Here is a 20,004-nt window from a genome sequence, read left to right as displayed (position 1 = left end):
AGGCGCATGTGCCAAAGTATTCTGGTGTGAAACAAGAGGGTGCATTACCTGTTGCATGAGTTAGGGGAGTGCCTAGAAAGAGGTGTAGGAAGTCAGACAGGATCCAAACTATGATGATCAACGTACTAAGCTAAATTCATCCTCCAAATGACAGGGAAGCCAACAATTAATTTTAAGAACAAACTGATGGCTGCCAAAGGGGAGGAAAGGTATTGGTAAAATGGGTGAAGGGGAGAGATCCAGGTCTCCAGTTATAAAATGGGTGAATCATGGAAATAAATGCACAGCCTAAGGATTACAGTCAATGGTATTGTGATAGTGATATAATAGGACAGATGGTAGCTACAATCGTGGTGAACATGGCATAATGTATAAACTTGTCAAATCACTAAGTTGTATACCTGAAACTAATGTATCATTGTGTGTCAATTGTACTCAAAAGAGAAGAAGAAAAAGGAGGAGGAGGAGGAGGAGAAGGAGGTGGAGGAGAGAAAGAAGAAAGAGGACAGGGAGAGGAGGAGGAAGAGGAAGATCTGTAACACATTCAGGTCAAAGAAATCTCTTTCTGTAACTTCTGGCACATCTCAGATCTACTGACATTTTCAAGTGCAAAGAAAGAATAAAAATAAAATACCAAAATAAAACCAAACTAAACAAATCTAGATTATACAAGCACATAGCCATGGCTCTAAAGGATAAGTTTCCATCTCAGACTTCTTTCACTCTGTTCCCTCAAAGTTCTTCCCAGTGGTTTTCTTGGCCTGGGTGCCATCTTTTCTGTTATGCCCTCTATGATTTCCTAACTTTAGCCAGAGTCAAGGCCAAAGATCAGTTTGAAACCTTCCTGACCAGTCTCAGGACCTCTCATGTGGCTCTGATTTCCATCTTAGGGATAAGTCCCACCCTCAGTTCATTACCTCCCCTCCATTTCAAATCCTTTCTGGTGGTTGGTTCCACTCCATATGCCTCAGGAACATCTGAGGCTACAAAACAGGAAAGGACTCTTACTCTGCCCTCACACAGGACGGTGGAGACCCAAAGCTCAAGAAGACTTCCATCACTCACCAACCTTGACATGTGAATATGTTATGGGTGGACTGTGTCCCCTCTAAATCCATATGTTGAAGTCTTCACCCCCGTTACCTTAGAATGTAACTGTATTTGGAGACAGGCCATTTAAAGAGTTAGTTAAATTGAAATTAGGTTATTAGGGTTGGCCCTAATGCACTATGACTGGTCTCCTTATTAGAAGAGGAGATTAGGACATAGATACACAGAGGAAAGACCATGTGAAGATGCAGGGAGAATATGTCCATCCATAAGCCAATGGGAGAGACCTCAGAAGAAACTAATCCTTGATCTGAGACTTCTAACTTCCAAAACCATGAGACCTTATATTTATATTGCTTAATCCACCTAGTCTGTGATACTCATTAGGGCAGGCCTAGCTAAATAATACAATGTGTGACAAGACAGAGAACTTTTTTCTTTTCCACCAGAATTCCTCTCAGGAGGACCTCTTCTTACTCCAGGACTTCATGGATCAATGTAAAGACGAGTCAAAAGTATAGCCTGGATGGCCTGAATCTGGGTCTGTGGATGCCTGGGCATCCAAGAAGCAGGCGCAATCAAGCTGAGGATTTTGCCTGCTGTGGGACAGAAGACCTACTGAGGCTTCGGGAAGGGTCAGGAAGGGTATCGGTTCTATCACTGCTATAACAAATTACCACAAACCTAGTGGCTGAAGATAACCCACATTTATTAATTTTTAAAAATAATTTAGAGAAGATAAGTTTAATTTATAAATATAAATACAATTTATAGACTATAAAATATTTTCTGGAAGTCAGAAATCTGAAATCAGTCTCAGATTAAAATCAAGGTATCCACGTGGCAGCAATTCCTTTTGGAGGCTCCAGGAGAGAAACCTCATCTTTTCCAATGTCTAGAGGCCACCTGCATTCCCTGCCCTCATGGCACCAACTCCAAAGACTATCACTCCAACTTCTGTTTCCATTGTCCTATTTCTTTGACTCTTCCTTTTTTGCCCTACTCTATAAGAACCCTTGTAATTACACTGGGCTTACCTGGGTAATCCAGGATAATCTCTCCAACTTGAGATCTTTAACTAAAACACATCTGCCCAGTCCCTCCTGCTCTGTAGGGAAATTCACAGGTTCTGGGGATTCACAGGTGGACATCATTGTGGGAGAGGGCATCATGCAGCTTCTGGTTTTCCTCACCAGAGGGTGGCATGATGAAGGAGAGACCAGGAACATGGAAATGTTGAAGGGAATTTGCTGAGTGGAAACCTATGTGCTATGATCCTGAACACCACAATTATTTAGTGACACTATCTAATCACAAAATGTTTGGTATAGTTGGTTACAGTTTCCCCCAAGAGCAGTCAGTGACATAAGAAATAAGTGGTCTAATTGGGAGGTGGTCTGGGAATAGAGAAATTACCCAGACAATGGAAGGCAGCTGATACATGGTATATTATAAAGCCAGCTAACTCTGTGGGCAACTAAAGCTTACCTGCAATGGGAAATTCTGGAAAAAGGTCTATAACACTTGGCTCAGAGAGAAGTGAGGAAACAAGAGGATCTATACACCAAATTCTGTTGGTCATTGGCTCAATCAAGACTGTTCCCACATGTTGGCTTCCTGGTACTTCCTGGTACTTCTACTGCATAATGTACAGAGGAGTGGGGTAGCCTCTAGAGGGTCTGAAAATAGGCTTTCAGCAAAGAAATGCAAATCCTAGCAATCAGATGTCAGTGGGACCACTCTGGAGTGGAAATACCAAATGCATATGGACAGGACATCAACAGTATCTGTTAAAATTAGATTTCTCATGGAAACCAATGACATGGCTGAGTTTTACATCCTCCTTGATGTGGGGTTGAAATAGTCCATAAACATGAGGTAACAGCTGACATCTGGAATAGACAGAGAATAAATATCAGCAGAGCAGTGGCTTCTGTGCTTGTCTTGTACCTTATGCATACAGAACTACCATCATTACAACTCTTCTGTAAACTTCGACACAAAAAGCAGCCTCGAAATCCTTGCTATCTGGCTCCAGCTCAGGACTTCTGTGGAGTCCCCATTTTCAGCATTTTCCTGGTCTGAAGCCAGTATTCCCCTCCTCTCCCACTCCCACAACATTTGGCTTAGACAGAACATCAATCTGCACTGCCACACATCTCTATTGCTCTTTTGAGTAGATGAAAATATATCGGATAGAGTTTCTCCCCACCTACTACTTCCTCCCTTGATTAAAAAAGAAAATTAAAAAAGAAATGACAAAAAGAAAAACCTCCAACTGTTATTTGCTCCTTCCATTTCACTCCTAGTCTTCAGTCCTTCTCCACCCCCAGCCAGAAATCAGGCATTTCTGGAGCTTCCACGTCCACATACATGAGACAATATGCATGCATGTGGATACTTTTAAGTAAGAAGTCAATGTTCTAGAATTTAATTTTCTCATCTCACATAAAACCTGCCATTCTTCACATAATCAGAGTGATAAATGCAGAGTCAGACTTCGTCTTCATGACATTAATACCCATCAGGACTTCAAATGCAAACAATTGTGACATTCGACTTTATAAAAATTACCAAGTGCACCAACTCTGCTTAATTAAACCATTTAAAAGTTGCTTTTGTTACATTTAATGAATGATATATTATACTGCAATGAAACATGCAGCAATACAAATACTTCACAATGCTTCCAATTAAGACTCACTTCACTTATGCCAATTGACAACACAAGTGTTCCACACTTCATTCAGTTTGTGCATTTTAAATGAACTGGTTAGTGAGAAGGGTGCTTCTGTGCTAATGAGTTTTGTAATCAAGGCATCTATTTTAATTTCAAATTGGCTAGATTGGGGGAAATTGCTAGACTAAATGACTGGTACTAATTAGGATTATAAAAATATTCATCATGCCATGGAATTAACATGGGGGTCTGATTTTCCTACATTTGCATATTGCTTGAGTTTTGGGGGAAAAAAATCTTGACAAATTGTCTTCTCTTTAGTAAATTGAACAAACACTATATCTGTTTTAGCCCTTCTTTTCATTTAAAGCGTAATACATATTCATGATTTGTAAATGAAGTTAAATGATTTCAACTTCTATCTTCATTACCATATTAAAGATGTTGTCTCCATAAACTTCCTTAAAAAACTTCAAATCATAGTATTACCTATTTAAATGGCAACTCTTTGGTTTAATTTACATATTAACCCACATGTTCGAACAAATTAACTGGCAGAGAGCAAAAATGGACAAAACCTGGGGAAAAAAAAAAACCAACACAACTGCCTTGTTGTTTCTTTTTCTGCTTGAGGCAGAATTAATTAGTCCTATGGCCTAACATCAGTAAGCAGTTTGATGGCTTCCGGCCTCAAGGTCCCGCCTGGAAAGTGCTATCAAGTAAGGGATGTGACAAAAGAACAACTGGATCCATCTGAAGGCTTAGTCTTTGTATGGCTGATTTTGTTATCGCATCATTACAGTGTTTTCTGGGGCTAGGATTCAGTGTGAGCTGGCCCATATGCATTTCTGCCCAGAGGCGGTGGTAAATCTATCTACTCATGAGGGAGAGTGAGGTGTGGTGAGTGATAGTGGGGGATCTCAGGAAGGCGGAAGATAGAGAGCAGGCCAGGCCCCTCAATGGGTATGTGACCCTGAGCAAGTTAACATTGCTCTTAAGAGTCATATGCTCACCTGTAATTTGGAAATACTACTATCCACCTTCCAGGCTCCCATGAGAATTCAATATAATAATGTACATAAAAGCCCCTGTCACTGCCCATACATAGGAGATATTTGAAGTCATAAATCTCCATTTCTGAGAAGCACCTATACATCCAATACTGAATAACATAACACGGGCGTGTAAGAGTTACTCAGCACAGACCTTAATTCACTGCATATGTCTACACCCCTTAGCTCCAAAGTATTTGTTTCCATTACAGCTGTCAAATCAAATAACCAAATACTAATTCAATTTTTGGGTATAGTCACAAAATTCATCTGAAAAACTACCAGAATAAATCACTTCCTTAACATCTATCTATAGTGGATGTTTCTAAATAATAAGACCTATATCTATCACTGAGTTGTAAATAATATAGATTGAGGTTATATCCAACAAGAGTACACTTTTTGTTAGGAGAAACAAACATAATTTCTAGACTTTCACAGTTTAAAAGGGACCAGAGTGAAAAGCAAAGCTTAAGGAAAGAGAAATCTTAGACTCAATGTACTATTAGTTCAGGGAAATTTCCCTCTGCACCACACTACCTCTGGAAAAGGTATTTAAATTATGATTTAAGCCAATTTTACCCAACGTGACCCTATTCACACCTAAAAAGTTTTTTAAGAGCACTAATTACTAGGACTGAACATAAGTAGATTACTTTTCAGAATTTTTTCAATTATAAAAGTAATCTAATGAAATAACAGAAAACTTAGAAAACAAATGGGATGGAAAAAATGCACAAACATAATTCCATCATCTGAAGAGAATCCAGGAAATATTTGGGAATATTCCAAATCCCAATCCTTTTAAAATTTTTCTACTTCCCCCCTTATTTGCTCCCTTTCTTCCTCCCTTTACCTTATTTTATTTTTTGCATATCTGTATTCAGATAGCACAACTTTACTTAACATGTCTCATGCATGAATGTGTATATACATATATATGATCGTATATATGTGTATATATATATCATAATATATATGATTCATATATATCATGTATATAATAGGACATATATATCTTAAACAGGAGCTAAGGTGTATCTATGTTGCTACATGGTCATCAGAATCACAATTTTGATGGGTGCATAATATTCTGGCAAATGTATGGACCATGATACAAAAGTTCCGGGTCTCCAGGATCAGGCCCTGGGATGAAGGAGGCGCCAAACCACTGAGCCACCTGGGCTGCCCCTGATTTAAAGTCTCTTAATGTTAGACATTCAGTAAGTTTCCATGCAGTTTTTCCCTTTATGAATGACTATGATTAACATAATCATACCTAAAGCTTTGTGGTATTTGGTATTATTCTCTTGGTACAGTCTCAGAACTGGAGTAACTGAATCACTGAATCAAAGTTATGAGGATACAATATGCCTTTTTATTAAAAAAAAAAAAGATATATTTATTTATTTGAGAGAGAGAGAAAGTCTTCGGGTGGGGGTGCACAGAAAGAGAGAATCTCCAGCAGACTCCCAGCTGAGCAAGGAACCCAATGCAGGGCTGGATCCCCAAACTCTGAGGTCATAACCCGAGCTGAAATCAAGAATCAGACACTTAACTAACTGAGCTCCCCAGGTGCCCCTCAACTTTGCCGACACTAGGTATCCTCCTTATGATACAGAAAGGAAAACATTTTTAAAAATGAAACCTGTAGGGCAGCCACGGTGGCTCAGCAGTTTAGCGCCGCCTTCAGCCCAGGGCGGAATCCTGGAGACCCGGGATCGGGTCCCACGTGGGTCTCCCTGTATGGAGCCTGCTTCTCCCTCTGCCTGTGTCTCTGCCTCACTCTCTCTCTCTCTCTGTGTGTCTCTCATGAATAAAGAAATAAAATCTTTTTTTATATATAAAAGGGAAATGACACCTGTGAAATTAATTTTAGAGGGTAATTTTTAAAAAATTTTCTTACGAATGTTCTGTATGAATTGGGCTTATTCAATATCAATGAATTATTGCTTTTGAGGCAGAATTAATTAGACCTATGGCCTAATCCAATTCTCTAAAGTTAATATTTTTAAATTCTCATTCTCTGTCATATCCCTCACCTGCTGTCTTCTAAGGACTTCATCTTTGTCTATTCCATCACCAGGTTAGCCAGAAATCAGCTGCGTGTCATTACAAATGACCCTGACTGGCGCAAAGTTGAGGAAAAAACCAATGGTCTGACATAATATTGATGGTCAAGCAAAGGAGTTTGCCTTCCTGAAAGACATCTTGGCAATGTGTATCAGGAGACCTACAAAGGGGAGCCCGGGGGGGCTCAGTCGGTTAAACGGCCAGGCTCTTGATTTTGGCTCAGGTCATGATCACAGAGTTGTGGAATTGAGCCCCACATCAAGCTTTGTGCCCAGTGGGGAGTCTGCTTGAGGATTTTCTCTCTCTCCCTCTTCCTCTGCCCCTTCGCCCCCCCCCACCATGCTCTCCCTACCCCCATTTCTAAAATAAATAAATATTTTTTAAAAAAATGACCCTGACTGATAGCAGCCCCCCTAGGGGTGAAAGATAATGACTGCACACTGCACAAGAGGATCCTGGGAAGCCAGTCACGTGCTCCTTAATCAGAGTGCTAGTCTCATAGGTTAATTCAGTTTATGAACATTCACTAAGCTCATGAGATGTGCACTTTCCTCTAGGTATGCAATACCTTGAGTTAAAAGGTTTAGACTTTAAAAGGCCATGTGCTGCCATACCAGGGTGAGGGGTCAAAATGGAGGCAGAGAATGAAGGCAGCATAGAAGATATAGTCAGGTCTGGTAGACAGGGTCCTAAGTCTAGGGATGCTTGTCAAGGAAGGGATAAGCAGAAGAATTCCTGAGTCCCACAGGAAAACTGGAAAGGGAGGGTCAGAATCAGGCAGAGTCAGAGTTAGGGACACTAGGCAGCAATGGGGACACAAAAGATCCGGGCATGTGTGAAGACACAGTCACTCTGTACAGGAAATGGGTGGGAGAAGGTCAAGAAGGCTGTGAAGCTCTCCACCTCCTTCCCACCTGCAGTTATACTCACTTCTTCCCCGAAACACTGTGGCTGAGTTTCTACCCTGAGAGCATAACTGCTTTGGAAACAGTGTTGGGAAAATGTCCCTGAGTACCCAAGATAATACATAAATACGCTACATCTCCCATTAATTATTTTAGCCAATGTCCATTTCCCTAGCAGAAATGTGTCAGCTTACCAAAAGGGACACTTAGAAGGTAAAGGCAGAGCACACACGCCGAGACATGATACAGAAAAGAAGGTTTGGGAAGACAAAACCCACCAGATCCATAATTTTGTTGTAGGTTGTTCCTTTGAGCTAATGTTCTCATGAGCAAAGGTACCATCGGTGGAGACTTTTCCTGCCTGACCCTCATTAAATGCAAGTTAATACTGTATGGTCAACTAGTTTCGTCATTCAGAACTCAGCTCGGAGAGATTAATGGTGATATCTGAATAACAGAGAGGTTGCTCCACCTCCTTAATAAAACACAGGGCCATTCTTGGTCCACTGTTCTTGTTTTCACCTACATGCAAGTGGCCTCATGGAAACCAGTGTTTCTATGGTGATGGAGATCGCACATCCCCACATCCCCACTGTACTGCCAAGCTATCCTGAAGAGGAGTCAGCGTGATGTAGGTGAGTGGGGCTCTGGATTTTCTTTCTCTTAAATGACACAGAAATGGTTTTATAGGTATGGAAGGGACCTTGTGAAACTGCAATGTTTTTCTCGAAATAGAAGGTGCCCTTCGGTAGGACTCTCATTCCATGGAGGATATGCTTCAAAACCACGGTCATCCCTCGTTAATCCCCTGCAGCTTTATCCCCACCAGGTGGAGAGATAGAAAGCCAGTTTCTGCCAATGGCTACTGTGGAACGTTGTCATCACCTGCTAATCCCGGAGCTCTGAATACAATTACATTTCTAATCTGAGGGTTTACAGGAGAATACAAATGAAAGGAACAGCGTGTTTTGTACAGCATTCCCCAAGTACGAGTTTAAACTTCCTTTGAATTTTCAGGCCCTCCACACTCCAGATACTCTAATTTGCCAGTGTCCCGCTCATGCAGGATGCAGCAGCCCCAGTTAGGGTCCAACCGGCAAAGTCTGCACGGAACCAACGTCGCCTCTTCAGCTGTGGACTCTGTTTTGCCAGTGACCATGCCCAGAACTGCATCAGCTCCTTAACCAGCTTGTCAATCTGTCAGCTACTATTGAACATAGCTGGTAGCCAGTGATGAAAAACAACAACGAAAACAAAAAACACCTAGCTTCCACAACCCCCAACTACTACAACAGCAGCCCTTCATTATGTGTGCTAGTGTTTCCGAAAGTGGTGTTTACGTTGAAATTATTAATTCTAGGCCAGCCTAGCCCAGAAGTGTCTGAAAAACAACAGAGTCTGAAATCCCATGGAGTGCCTCATCTCTGATCTCCAAAGCCAGCTGTATTTGTTAAAGTTTCATTTTGCCAAGAAGATAAATGATAATAGAATTTTGCAACTCCACCTCTCCCACAGAAAAATAGCTGTTTTCAGCTCTGTCGCCTGTGGAAGACCCCTGTGCCAGGACATATGCATCTGTGAAGACATGAGCATGTGCCCACTTAAAAAAACAAACAAACAAACACACCACCAAGTCTCTTGTCAAAATGAGGGATGTTTAAAAATCCAGCTTTCTAAGCAATGAGAAAAACACCTACCTATTTAGAGGACTGCAATGTCCTCAAAACCTATCTCAAAGTCTTTTTTTTTTAAATCTCCATTTGAATAATATTATTGAGCCCTCCAGCTAATCCAAAATATCACAACGTACTTTCAGTCATCAGTGAGGGCATAGCCTGCTGGAAACAAGAGAATCCTGCCTCTTAAATAACTGGTAAATACACAGCCCTCCAAAGACGTTCTAGGGCTTTGATTCAGAAAGGAGAGGAAAGGAGTAGCTTTTCTTTTATTATTCCAATTTGGTTAACTGTAACCTATCACTTTTGCTGGTTGTTTTGCAAAGATTCTTATAAAGCATTTCCACAGATTCATATAGCCAAGAAAGAATCTCTTGTCTTTAGTAAGTACTGAGTTCTTTTATATTAAAATGCAAAGTGCCAGGAGAATCTATAGGACAGAAGAGACGCTGGCAAAGGAATTAGCAGGAATTGGGACGCTCCTAGGATGGCTAGAATGGAGGACTTGGTCAAAAGCCCAGGTCAATCTGAACAGGAAACAGAAATGACTTTGCTATGTGCTATTGTGATACACCAAAATTGTAGAGCCACAGCCCTCCAAAGGGTCAAGTGCAGGGTGCATCTTTCCCTACCTTCCCACCCTTTTGCATTTTTGGAAGTTGGGACACTTGGGTGATCACCCACAATCTGTCCTTGACCAGTTCCAGGTAGCCACATTTCCTAGTTGACTCACAACCTGCTATCCAGCATCTCGAGTAACACAATACTATGTGCATGTCTCATTTTCTAGCTACCATTTTGTTCTATCCAGAAGATATTTCCTTAATTCTGCAGCAGTGCTTTTACTGAGTGAGATCTCCGGACAAGTCTCCTGCAGCTTTGAGGTAACAATTTGGAAGGTAAAGCAATTGGATATTGTCCCTTTAAAATATCATTCAATTAGGTCTTTTGTAATACATACAACATAACGAGATAGCCTTACCAATTCTAAAGAAATTGCTAGTGCATTTCATCAAAGGCACAATAATAGAAACATTGATTCACTCCTCACCACAAACATCTCTCTTTGATGCTGCAGTTACCTTCCTACTAACACTTTTCATTTTCTCCAGAAGAAACCAGCTGCCTCAATGCATGCACATTAGAGAAGGTTCCAGTCGGAAATAAGACATTTGTATATCAATCTCAACTCCCCTATATCTCCATCCGCTGCTGCATAGCATTTCTCTTCTTGACTCTAAACCAATAAATTATTCCAAAATAAAGAAGTCTTGTACACCCTGGATGATGAGGGCTAGGTGTTTTATGCCAGCTCTGCAAATGTTGCCAGGGGCATCGTCTCCTCCTCACACCATTTATTTAAAAGAATGGCAGGGTACCAGTTAGAAACTTTATGGGCCTGAAGAACATTCAGCCACTTTATGCAAAAGATGTCAACAAGAAAGAGTACTGAAGGAATAATACATCCAGAAATGTGCAGTGTGATTAGGAAAATCCATCAACACCCACTGCCACATTTTTAAATATTTTTACTATGTAAAAAAGCAGCCACCAAGGGACGCCTGAGTGGCTCAGTTGTTAAGCATCTGCCTTCAGCTCAAGTCATGATCCCAGAGTTCCGGAATGGAGCCCTGTGTTGGGCTCCCTGCTTAGTGGGGTGTCTGCTTCTCCCTCTCCCTCTGCTCCTCCTCCTGTTTTCTCTCTCTCTCTTACTTGCTCACTCTCTCAAATAAATAAATAAAATCTTTTTACAAAAGCATCCACCAAGCCTGAAACTATTTTAAATATGTTATATCCACAAGACTACTTCGTGATCACAATGCCCCAAATGTTCTTAGTGCTATGGAGATGGAGGAAAAGAAACTTCTTCTAGATATACTCAAAGCATACTATGTTTGGTTTATTAACCTCTTGGCATGAGATGTCTAATCTAGCTTGTCTCTATATAAGTAAAAACATAGTTTAGCATTTCTGAGTGTCATCTAAATAAATTACCATCCAACCTTTAATGACAGCCAAAAAATTTATTTTTTTCAATATAGCCTCAAAATTCCCAGCAATACTAAGCATCTAAACTCACAGATTATATGACATTTGGCTAAGTCTTTCATACAATATCCACTTGATGCCATGAAAGAAATGTATATGCAATGGCTTTTGCTCTGCAAATGTCATGTGGCTGTCCTTAGGGGATTGCATTAAGCACCTGGCACCCACCATGAGGCTCCATTAATGAGAGATATAAAGGTTATGCTGAAATTATTGTTTAAAGGTGCTGACATGTCTCTCCCTCCCTCTCTCTCTCTCCCTCCCCCCCCCCTCTCTCTCTCACACACACACACACATACACACACACACCACATACTGAAAATCACATATTCAAATATATACTGAGGAGTAACTATCTCAGGATTTAGGAGAGAACAGAAGAAAAGAAGCTATTTCCATTAAGGTTAAACTGTGGATATCTCTATGCAAGACAAGCTTATAACTATATGTTTTCTTTCATTGATTAATTCCACATTATTACACAAGAGTTTGGCATCAAGTACTGTCCTTAGGACTACACATCATACTAAGGAAATACAAAGAATAATTCTAAAGTCCCTTTTCTAAGTATAAGTTGATCGGCTCCAAAAGGCTCATTACCATAGCATTCATGCATTCATCTACTAATCTGTTTATCTCAGAAATATTTAATGAGAACCTATTAGGTACCAGGTACCGTGCTAGCACAGGTGCTACATCAAGGAGTAAAAGAAGACCTGGTACTGCCCTCCTGGAGCTTGCAGTTCAATGAGGAACACAGATAACTGAAAGATAACATTAGTCAACATAAACTTTCAACTATGGCCTATCCTCTGAAAGGGAAGTAGACAGCACTACAGGAAAGACCACTGAAAAGCACTTAACTTTGTCAGGGAGTTTAGGAAAGACATCCTGAAGAAGCAATGCTAGATCTGAGATCTGACAGTGACAAAGTTGACTTCAGGGAAGAAGGGTCCAGGCTCAGGAAATGGAGCCAGGGAGACATCTGGGGGGATGAACTGAAAGAGGGCCATTCAAGGGAAAGTAGTAATGGTGCGTCAAGACAGAGGAGAGACCAGCAAAGGAGGTCCTAGCAGATCCTACAGAGGACTGTGGTCTGTGTTTGGTGAGCAAGGAGAAGATGCAGAAATCCTAAGATCTACATTTGGGAAATAGATTGTTCAGGTTATAGTATAAACACACTGGAAGAGGCTCCAGTCATTGCTCAAATGAAAGATATATCCTATGCTTGAGTGGTGGTGATAATAGAAGTCCATGGAATTAAGAGATGGAGACAGAATGATATGTTACAGATGCTAGGTGAAGAACAAGGATACCTCCTAAGTTCTGACTTTTGTAAGCAACCTAAAGGATATGATTAGTGAACACTGGACTAGAACCAGCTATGTTGAAGGGAGAGCAGAAGTTCACTTTTTGGAATACACTGGATCAAGAGACTTCTGAGACATAGAAGAGACAAGGTCAAGTACACAACTGGATTAATGGATCTTGAGCTCAAAGAGGACTTATTGGGTCATTATATCTTGAATGTACTTTCAGAAAACCACAAAATGGATATGTTTGGGACTTCCCTTCCTTTGCTAAACTACAAACAATGGTATATTCACATTTTACCAAATCAATGTGGCATGGTATGCTGGAATGTGCCCTAGACTTAGAATCTGACAACATGCATTTGAGCTCTGGCTCTTCCAACAACTAGCTGGGCAGGATTGAACAAACACCTTAGCCCTTCTCACCTTTGTTTACTACCACCCCTACAAAATTACTAGGAATACACATTTCCTACTTACTTCACAGGGTGGTTTTAAAGGTCAAATGAGTAAAATTACAGAGGAAACCATCTTAAGCCTATGAAATGATAAACAGTACTGCCAAAAGTGAAATACACCTGCCTGCATATTTTGAACTAAAGAGCAGAAAGGAAAGTTCGTTGCTGCAAACAAAATGAAACTGGTTGGAACGATGAAACATTGTTGAATCCCCTCCAAAATTCAGACTAAGTAAACAAGTGCTTTCCACCAGGTGGTACCTGGGTGACAAGATGTGAATAAAAAACAGTGTTTGTTCACCTTCTGATCCAGACTGTAGGCCAGCACCCAGTCCTCCTGCCTGGGATGGAAGAGCAAGCTCTGGATGTAGAAAGTGAGACGGTATTTCTGATAGGTGGCGCCCTCGTCAGAGCTGATTAATATGCTGCTCTCCATTTCAGGATCACTAAGAAGCATGATCTAGAGAAAGGAGAGGGAAGAAAATACAGATGGAGTTAGCATGAGAAAATAAATAGAAGAAATTAAAGCATAAATATAAAGTCATCTGAACTTGTATATCACAGCACAGAAAGGGGCGTGTGGGTCTCTATATAAAATATTGGCATTTCCCCCCTGATTTAGTCCTTCATTGCTGAATAGAGCTGGAATATTATGCATGGTTAGGTCTGCATACAAATGCGGCTTTTGTTTTACGATGTCCATCTTACAGGTACTTACATTGTTGATGTCCATCTTTTAAGTAGGGGGAGTATATTCCTATGATCTTCTGTCCCCTGACCTTAAGACCATTACACAGGCCTCTGTCTGCCCCCTCTCTCAATTCTCCAGGTCACTTTTCATCACACCATTGTTCTTGTTGCCCTTTAGTCATGAAAAGGATGCCCCTCTTATCCCACTGTGTATTTTGTTCTTTCTGAATGAATTGTTTGAGTTATTTAATTGACTTAAGTGTTTTCAATGATCCCTTTGTTCTAGATACTTTCCAAAGCCTACATACCCAAGGGCCCTGGGGAAAAGACGGTTGCTCATGAAAGTGCCTCATCCCCAAGCCAAATAGATAGAATGGTGTAGGAAAAAGGCTCTGGCATTCTAGGGAGCAGATTCAAACTCAATGTCTCTGTTCATAATGGGTCACCTTGGAACCTACTTAACTCTAGAGGCCTCAGATTCCACAACAATAACTGAGGCAGTATTTAATCCAATAGACACTTAAACACTCGGACTTTTCTCACAGTTGAACTCCTAACAGTCTCCGATACCACTGGCAATTCCATCCTTCCTGCAGTATTCTCTACCAGGGGCTTCCATAATATCATGCTTATCTTGTTACCCTTTTCATCTGTTTTGAATACTCAACTTTCTCTTATCTCCATATAATGTGACCATTGCTAAACCTTCAATATAGATCCTCCTTTCTTTTTATTCAATGTACTGTTCCTCAGGGACTTCTTCCAAGATTGATTGATTGACTGATTGATTGGTTTTACTATTACCATCATTCTGGGAATAACTCAAAACTTCAGTGTAGACCTGAGGTCTCCTCTCAATCTCAGACTCAGCTTCCTGACAGATTCTTCTATTTGGATGTCCACATGTTCACAAACACCTCAAAATCACCATGCACCACAATGTACCTCATCCCAAGCCTATCCCCCTCCCACAATGTCCTGCCTGGCTCAGTTCTTGTTTCTATTAATGATTCAATATAAAGCCCAAAACCTGAGATTCACCCTTGACTCTGTTTTCCAATCACCTCTGAAAATTAGTCTTTGAGATCCATATATTTTATCTATTAATTAGCTCTAAAATCAGATCCATTCTCTCCCTGCCCATTGTAACTGCCATAGTCCAAAACATCATAATCTCTATACTGGATTACTATAAAATACTCCTAGCCAATCTCAGTGCTGTCACCTTTTGCCCTGTCCCCCAATTCATTTTGTCACAAGGTGGCCAGAACAATTGTCTCATAATACAAATCTGATTCTGACATCCCCCTACTTAAAACCATTCAATGGCTTATCAGTGATCTTCCTATATTCTAAAATCCTTAAAACGGCCTAGCAAACTCTGCCCCCTGCTTTTGTCTCTGGCTTCATCAGAACCACAGCCCTTTTGACCTTTATTATCCACCTAGACCTAGCTTCTTTGAGTTCCTCCTGTTTGCTGAGTGACTGAATGAGCAAATAAGTTTATTTCCTCTCAGAGTTTTCCCTGCCTTTGGCTACACTGCCACTCATTGTTAGGGCTACTTCTACACATGGTCTGAATCCCAAGACCCAAAGTACGAAATAAGGCTGAAAACCATTCCCATACCTTATAAAATAAAAATTATTAAGTAGCAGGATTTTTAAAATGTTACCCATAGTGTATATTACTATTATAAAGTAAGTTTTAAAACAGATTCAATCCCTTTAACTGCAAAGATTCACAGTCCTTTCCCTCTTTTATTCGTTTCAGCTTCCAAGACAAGCTTACTTTCTTTTTCTCAAATATTTGCTTTGGCTTCATCGAAATAAGTTATTACTAGTTATCAGCAAATTTTTAAGGAAAGGATGCGGTATAATATATTTTTTTCATTCATAGGTGAATAATCTTGGGAAAACGCTCTGAGATGGATTTTTTATAGACAGAATAGCTTCACCTTCCCTGGCACAGTAAAGGGGTAGGGGCAGCAGATAAAAGCACCCCTGCTGCCCTTGCGAATACCTCAGACGATGCATCTATGCTCCTCACAAAGTCTGAGAGGAAAAATATGCTGAGGAAGAATGAGGCTTTCATCACCACCCTGACTTGCTTCCCACCATGTGCTGATGGGCTACATAACAGGCAATGAAATCATTTTTCCCTTGGTGCAGAGAAATTAAACTGCTTATTTTATGCAGGTATAAAGAAGCTTCATGCCTATGATTTTAATTAGAAGATAAGACCAACATCATAAATGAACTTTATTTTATATACCATGAGTTACTATATCCTGAATAAGGGTTACCATCAAATATCTAGTGCAATGTAGTCTCTTCCCCCCCGCAGCTTCCTTCTGGGTGTATGCATGCATGCACATACCTGCACACACACACACACATTAATCCACACACAAATGCTGCATGTATGTGTGCACATACTCATTCACACACATGCCGATGCTGCATATATGGGCACGCACACATACATTAATGAATTCATATATAAGGCATATTGACGCTGCTTGGTGGTTTTAGAGAGCTTTTGTTGGCAAGAGCACATTTTTATTGCAACCTTTCTCTGACATGCTCATCAAAAATCCTTTATATACTTTGGTATCACTGGCAGTGTCTGTATTCAATCCCAGTTTCTGAGAAGAATGAAATGAAGGGAAACAGAAATCTGTATGTCCTGGATTTCGAATCTGTGCTGGGCACATCACCAGATACTTTATCGAAATCTCACACAGGTTACTTGGTGAACCGAATATCATTAGGATCGTTAGTGTTTTATAGATAAGAAAACCAAGACTCAGAGGAGAAGAGCAACTTGCCTACTTCCTCCTCTGAGCAGCTGAAATGCCACCACTTTCCTGGACCTTGAAATCACAGTACTTTACTATTTTTACCAAAGGACAAGTAGGAGTTGGAGAAGCAAGTCTTTGTCCTTTTCTTAAGCATCTCTAAGAGATCCACCAAAAAAAAGGTAACTTCAAGAAAGCCCCTTTCCTTGTCTGATTCATATCTATCTCCTGCCTAGAGACCATGAAGAATTAAATAAATAGGAATCCAAAGAGGAAATAAAATGTTAGTGCAAAAACAAAGAAAGAAAAAGAGGGGAGCATAATATTAACATAAATATAATACAAGAGCAAATGTCTCACCAGAAGTTGTCTCAAGGTAAAATATAGGATTTGTATATTAATATACAACATATGTAAAGAAAATCATCCTATATCCACCCAACATTTTACTATGACACAGGGATTTCAAACACAAATGCTTAAGGGGGCAAAGCAGGTAAATAAGCGAATGAAGCCAAAAAGAAAAGACAAGGAGTGGTGTGCAATTTGCCAACATGAAGGGTGCACACCTTCCCTGAAAATATTTGAAATTATTAAAAAAAAAAAAAAACTGTACTCAAGGGATGCCTGGGTGGCTCAGCGGTTGAGCGTCTGCCTTTGGCTCAGGTCCTGATCCCGGAATCCGGGATCGAGTCCCACACTGGGCTCCTTGCAGGAGCCTGCTTCTCCCTCTGCCTATGTCTCTGCCTCTCTCTGTGTGTCTCTTATGAATAAATAAATAAAATATTTTAAAAAGCTGTACCCAAATTAAATATGCCTGTGGACTGAATTTATGAGCTAGGCACATGATTCTTATGAAGCTGTGATAGTTTTGAGTAAGGGACAGGGGGCGGGGGCTAGTTAGGGAGAGAGAGGTAGGGGGCTACAGTATCAGGCTCACAGAAATCTCAAAAACCCAAGATAAGAGAAGAAACCAGACCACCCTGCCTTAAGTGTGTGTGTGTAGGGAGGAAGGCGGGTCTTTTTTTTTTTTTTATGACAGTCACCTGTGACCAACAAAGGATAACCAGTCCCTAAAAGGAAGCCACTAAATATGAGATCACAAGTCCTTTCTCAAACCAAGACATCCCAAGAATGATAAGACTACAAGCTCCCTGGTCAGTTCTAAATAAAAGACTGTGATGGAGGTCCCCGTTGGCAACTCTGTCTGGACTCTCACTCTTGAGAGCTTTTTCTCTATCCTTGCTTAATAAAACTCTATTGCTTTACTCTCCTTTGTCTGTGAGATTCATTCTTTTTTTTTTAAGATTCATTTATTTATTTATTCATGAGAGACACACAGAGAGAAACAGAGACACAGGCAGAGGGAGAAGCAGGCTCCATGCAGGGAGCCCAAAGTGGGACTTGATCCCGGGTCTCCAAGATCACGTCCTGGGCTGAAGGTGGTGCTAAACCGCTGAGCCACCCAGGGCTGCCCAAGATTCATTCTTTTACTCGGTGAGACAAGAACCTCGCTCTCCTGCTTCAGTTGGTTTCTACTGACACAAAGAAATGTACAACCCTTGTGCCTTAATTTTTAATTACAGGTATATAAGTATAAAGCCTATGGTGATTAATTCCTTTACATATCTGTGGGTTCTGTATTTGTGTGACTTTGACAATATGAATGGGAAAGAGTTTACACTGGAGATTTTGGTTTTGCATTATTTTGTTTTTGCTTTCTTTTCGCTTTCTTTATCCAGCTTTTCCTGACATAAGACCTGCAGTGAATGTATGTGTGTACTGGAAGGAGAACAGGGTATTTCAAATATGGTTTAGGAGAGTTACTAATACTATAGGCTCTGGGGGTGGGTGGCTTGAGTTCAAATCCTCAGTCAACTACTTTCTGTGTAAACATGAGGGTATTACTCAATTTTTCCAAGTCCGTTACCTCATCTAAAATAAAATATAAAATAAAATAAAAAATAAATAAAATAAAATAAAGGAGATAATCATTGTATCTAACTCACAATGCTGTTGAGAGGATTAAATGAGGTAATGATTCAAAAAGTTTAGCAAAGGCCCATAAGTACTAAATAAGAGTGAGTAAGAGAACAACTGAAGTCAGAAGCAATGCCAAGCAGGCTGAAGACAAACTGAAGCAATTCGGGGATTATATACCTCCCTTTTGGCTCCCATCATTCCTGAGCTTTGTGGATCAAAATGAAAGGGATAGGTGATTGTGGACATTGCTGCTATAAACACAATAGCCAAACTGTGGAAGGAGCCTCGGTGTCCATCGAAAGATGAATGGATAAAGAAGATGTGGTTTATGTGTACAATGGAATATTACTCAGCCATTAGAAACGACAAATACCCACCATTTGCTTCAACGTGGATGGAACTGGAGGGTATTATGCTGAGTGAAGTAAGTCAATCGGAGAAGGACAAACAGTATATGGTCTCATTCATTTGGGGGAATATAAAAAATAGTGAAAGGGAATAAAGGGGAAGGGAGAAGAAATGGGTAGGAAATATCAGAAAGGGAGACAGAACATAAAGATTCCTAACTCTGGGAAACGAACTAGGGGTGGTGGAAGGGGAGGTGGGCGGGGGATGGGGGTGACTGGGTGATGGGCACTGAGGGCGGCACTTGATGGGATGAGCACTGGGTGTTATTCTATATGTTGGCAAATTGGACACCAATAAAAAATAAATTTATATTAAAAAAAGTATAAAAAAAAAAGAAAGGGATAGGTGAGGGGTGGGGTGGGAAAGGGGAGTTCCTGTTCAGCGAACAGAGTTTCAGACATGCAAATGGTAAAGTTCTTAGAGAGCTGTTCATAGTTAATGATACTGTATTGTACAATTTGAAGAGTTTGATGAGAGGACATCTCCTATTAGATGTTGTTTTCTTTTTTCACCACAATTAGAAAAACCATGAAAGAGTAAAAGAGAAAAAAAATATTTTACATGCATTTTACATTGCTTATAATATTTAAGAAAAACACATTCTATTAGCATATATCAACACTGCCACAATGAACACCCATCAATAGGCAATTGTGAATTTTCGAAGTTTGTTTGTGGCTTTGAATAACCACTTTCCTCTCTTCAAAGGAAGGTCCCAGCTCTTGAAGGAATTAAACACATCACTGCCCGAGGGGTAAGAACTTCATACAATCAGTCTTTACCAATTTCCCTTGTTTACTGTATGTGAATTGTCTGTATTTTGGATTAGAAATGGACAAGCCTTAGAGTTTACCAACATTTGGAATATC

At 40.3% G+C, this 20,004-nt stretch overlaps 1 protein-coding gene across 1 annotated transcript in view; it reads right to left on the bottom strand.

Annotated features, from left to right (window-relative positions):
- Positions 1-20,004, bottom strand: part of SORCS3 (sortilin related VPS10 domain containing receptor 3) — a 584,039-nt gene that overhangs the window by 263,823 nt on the left and 300,212 nt on the right. Inside the window, exon 4 of the mRNA XM_055299867.1 lies at positions 13,558-13,716. Within this exon, the coding sequence (XP_055155842.1) occupies positions 13,558-13,716 (159 nt within the window). The remainder of the gene's footprint in view (positions 1-13,557; positions 13,717-20,004) is intronic.

This window comes from Nyctereutes procyonoides, unplaced genomic scaffold (genome assembly GCF_905146905.1).
Source record: "Nyctereutes procyonoides isolate TBG_1078 unplaced genomic scaffold, NYPRO_anot_genome, whole genome shotgun sequence".
Classification (NCBI taxonomy): Eukaryota; Metazoa; Chordata; class Mammalia; order Carnivora; family Canidae; genus Nyctereutes; species Nyctereutes procyonoides.
The sequence above is the reverse complement of the archived record's forward strand: the minus strand, read 5'-3'. Positions and strand labels throughout refer to the sequence as shown.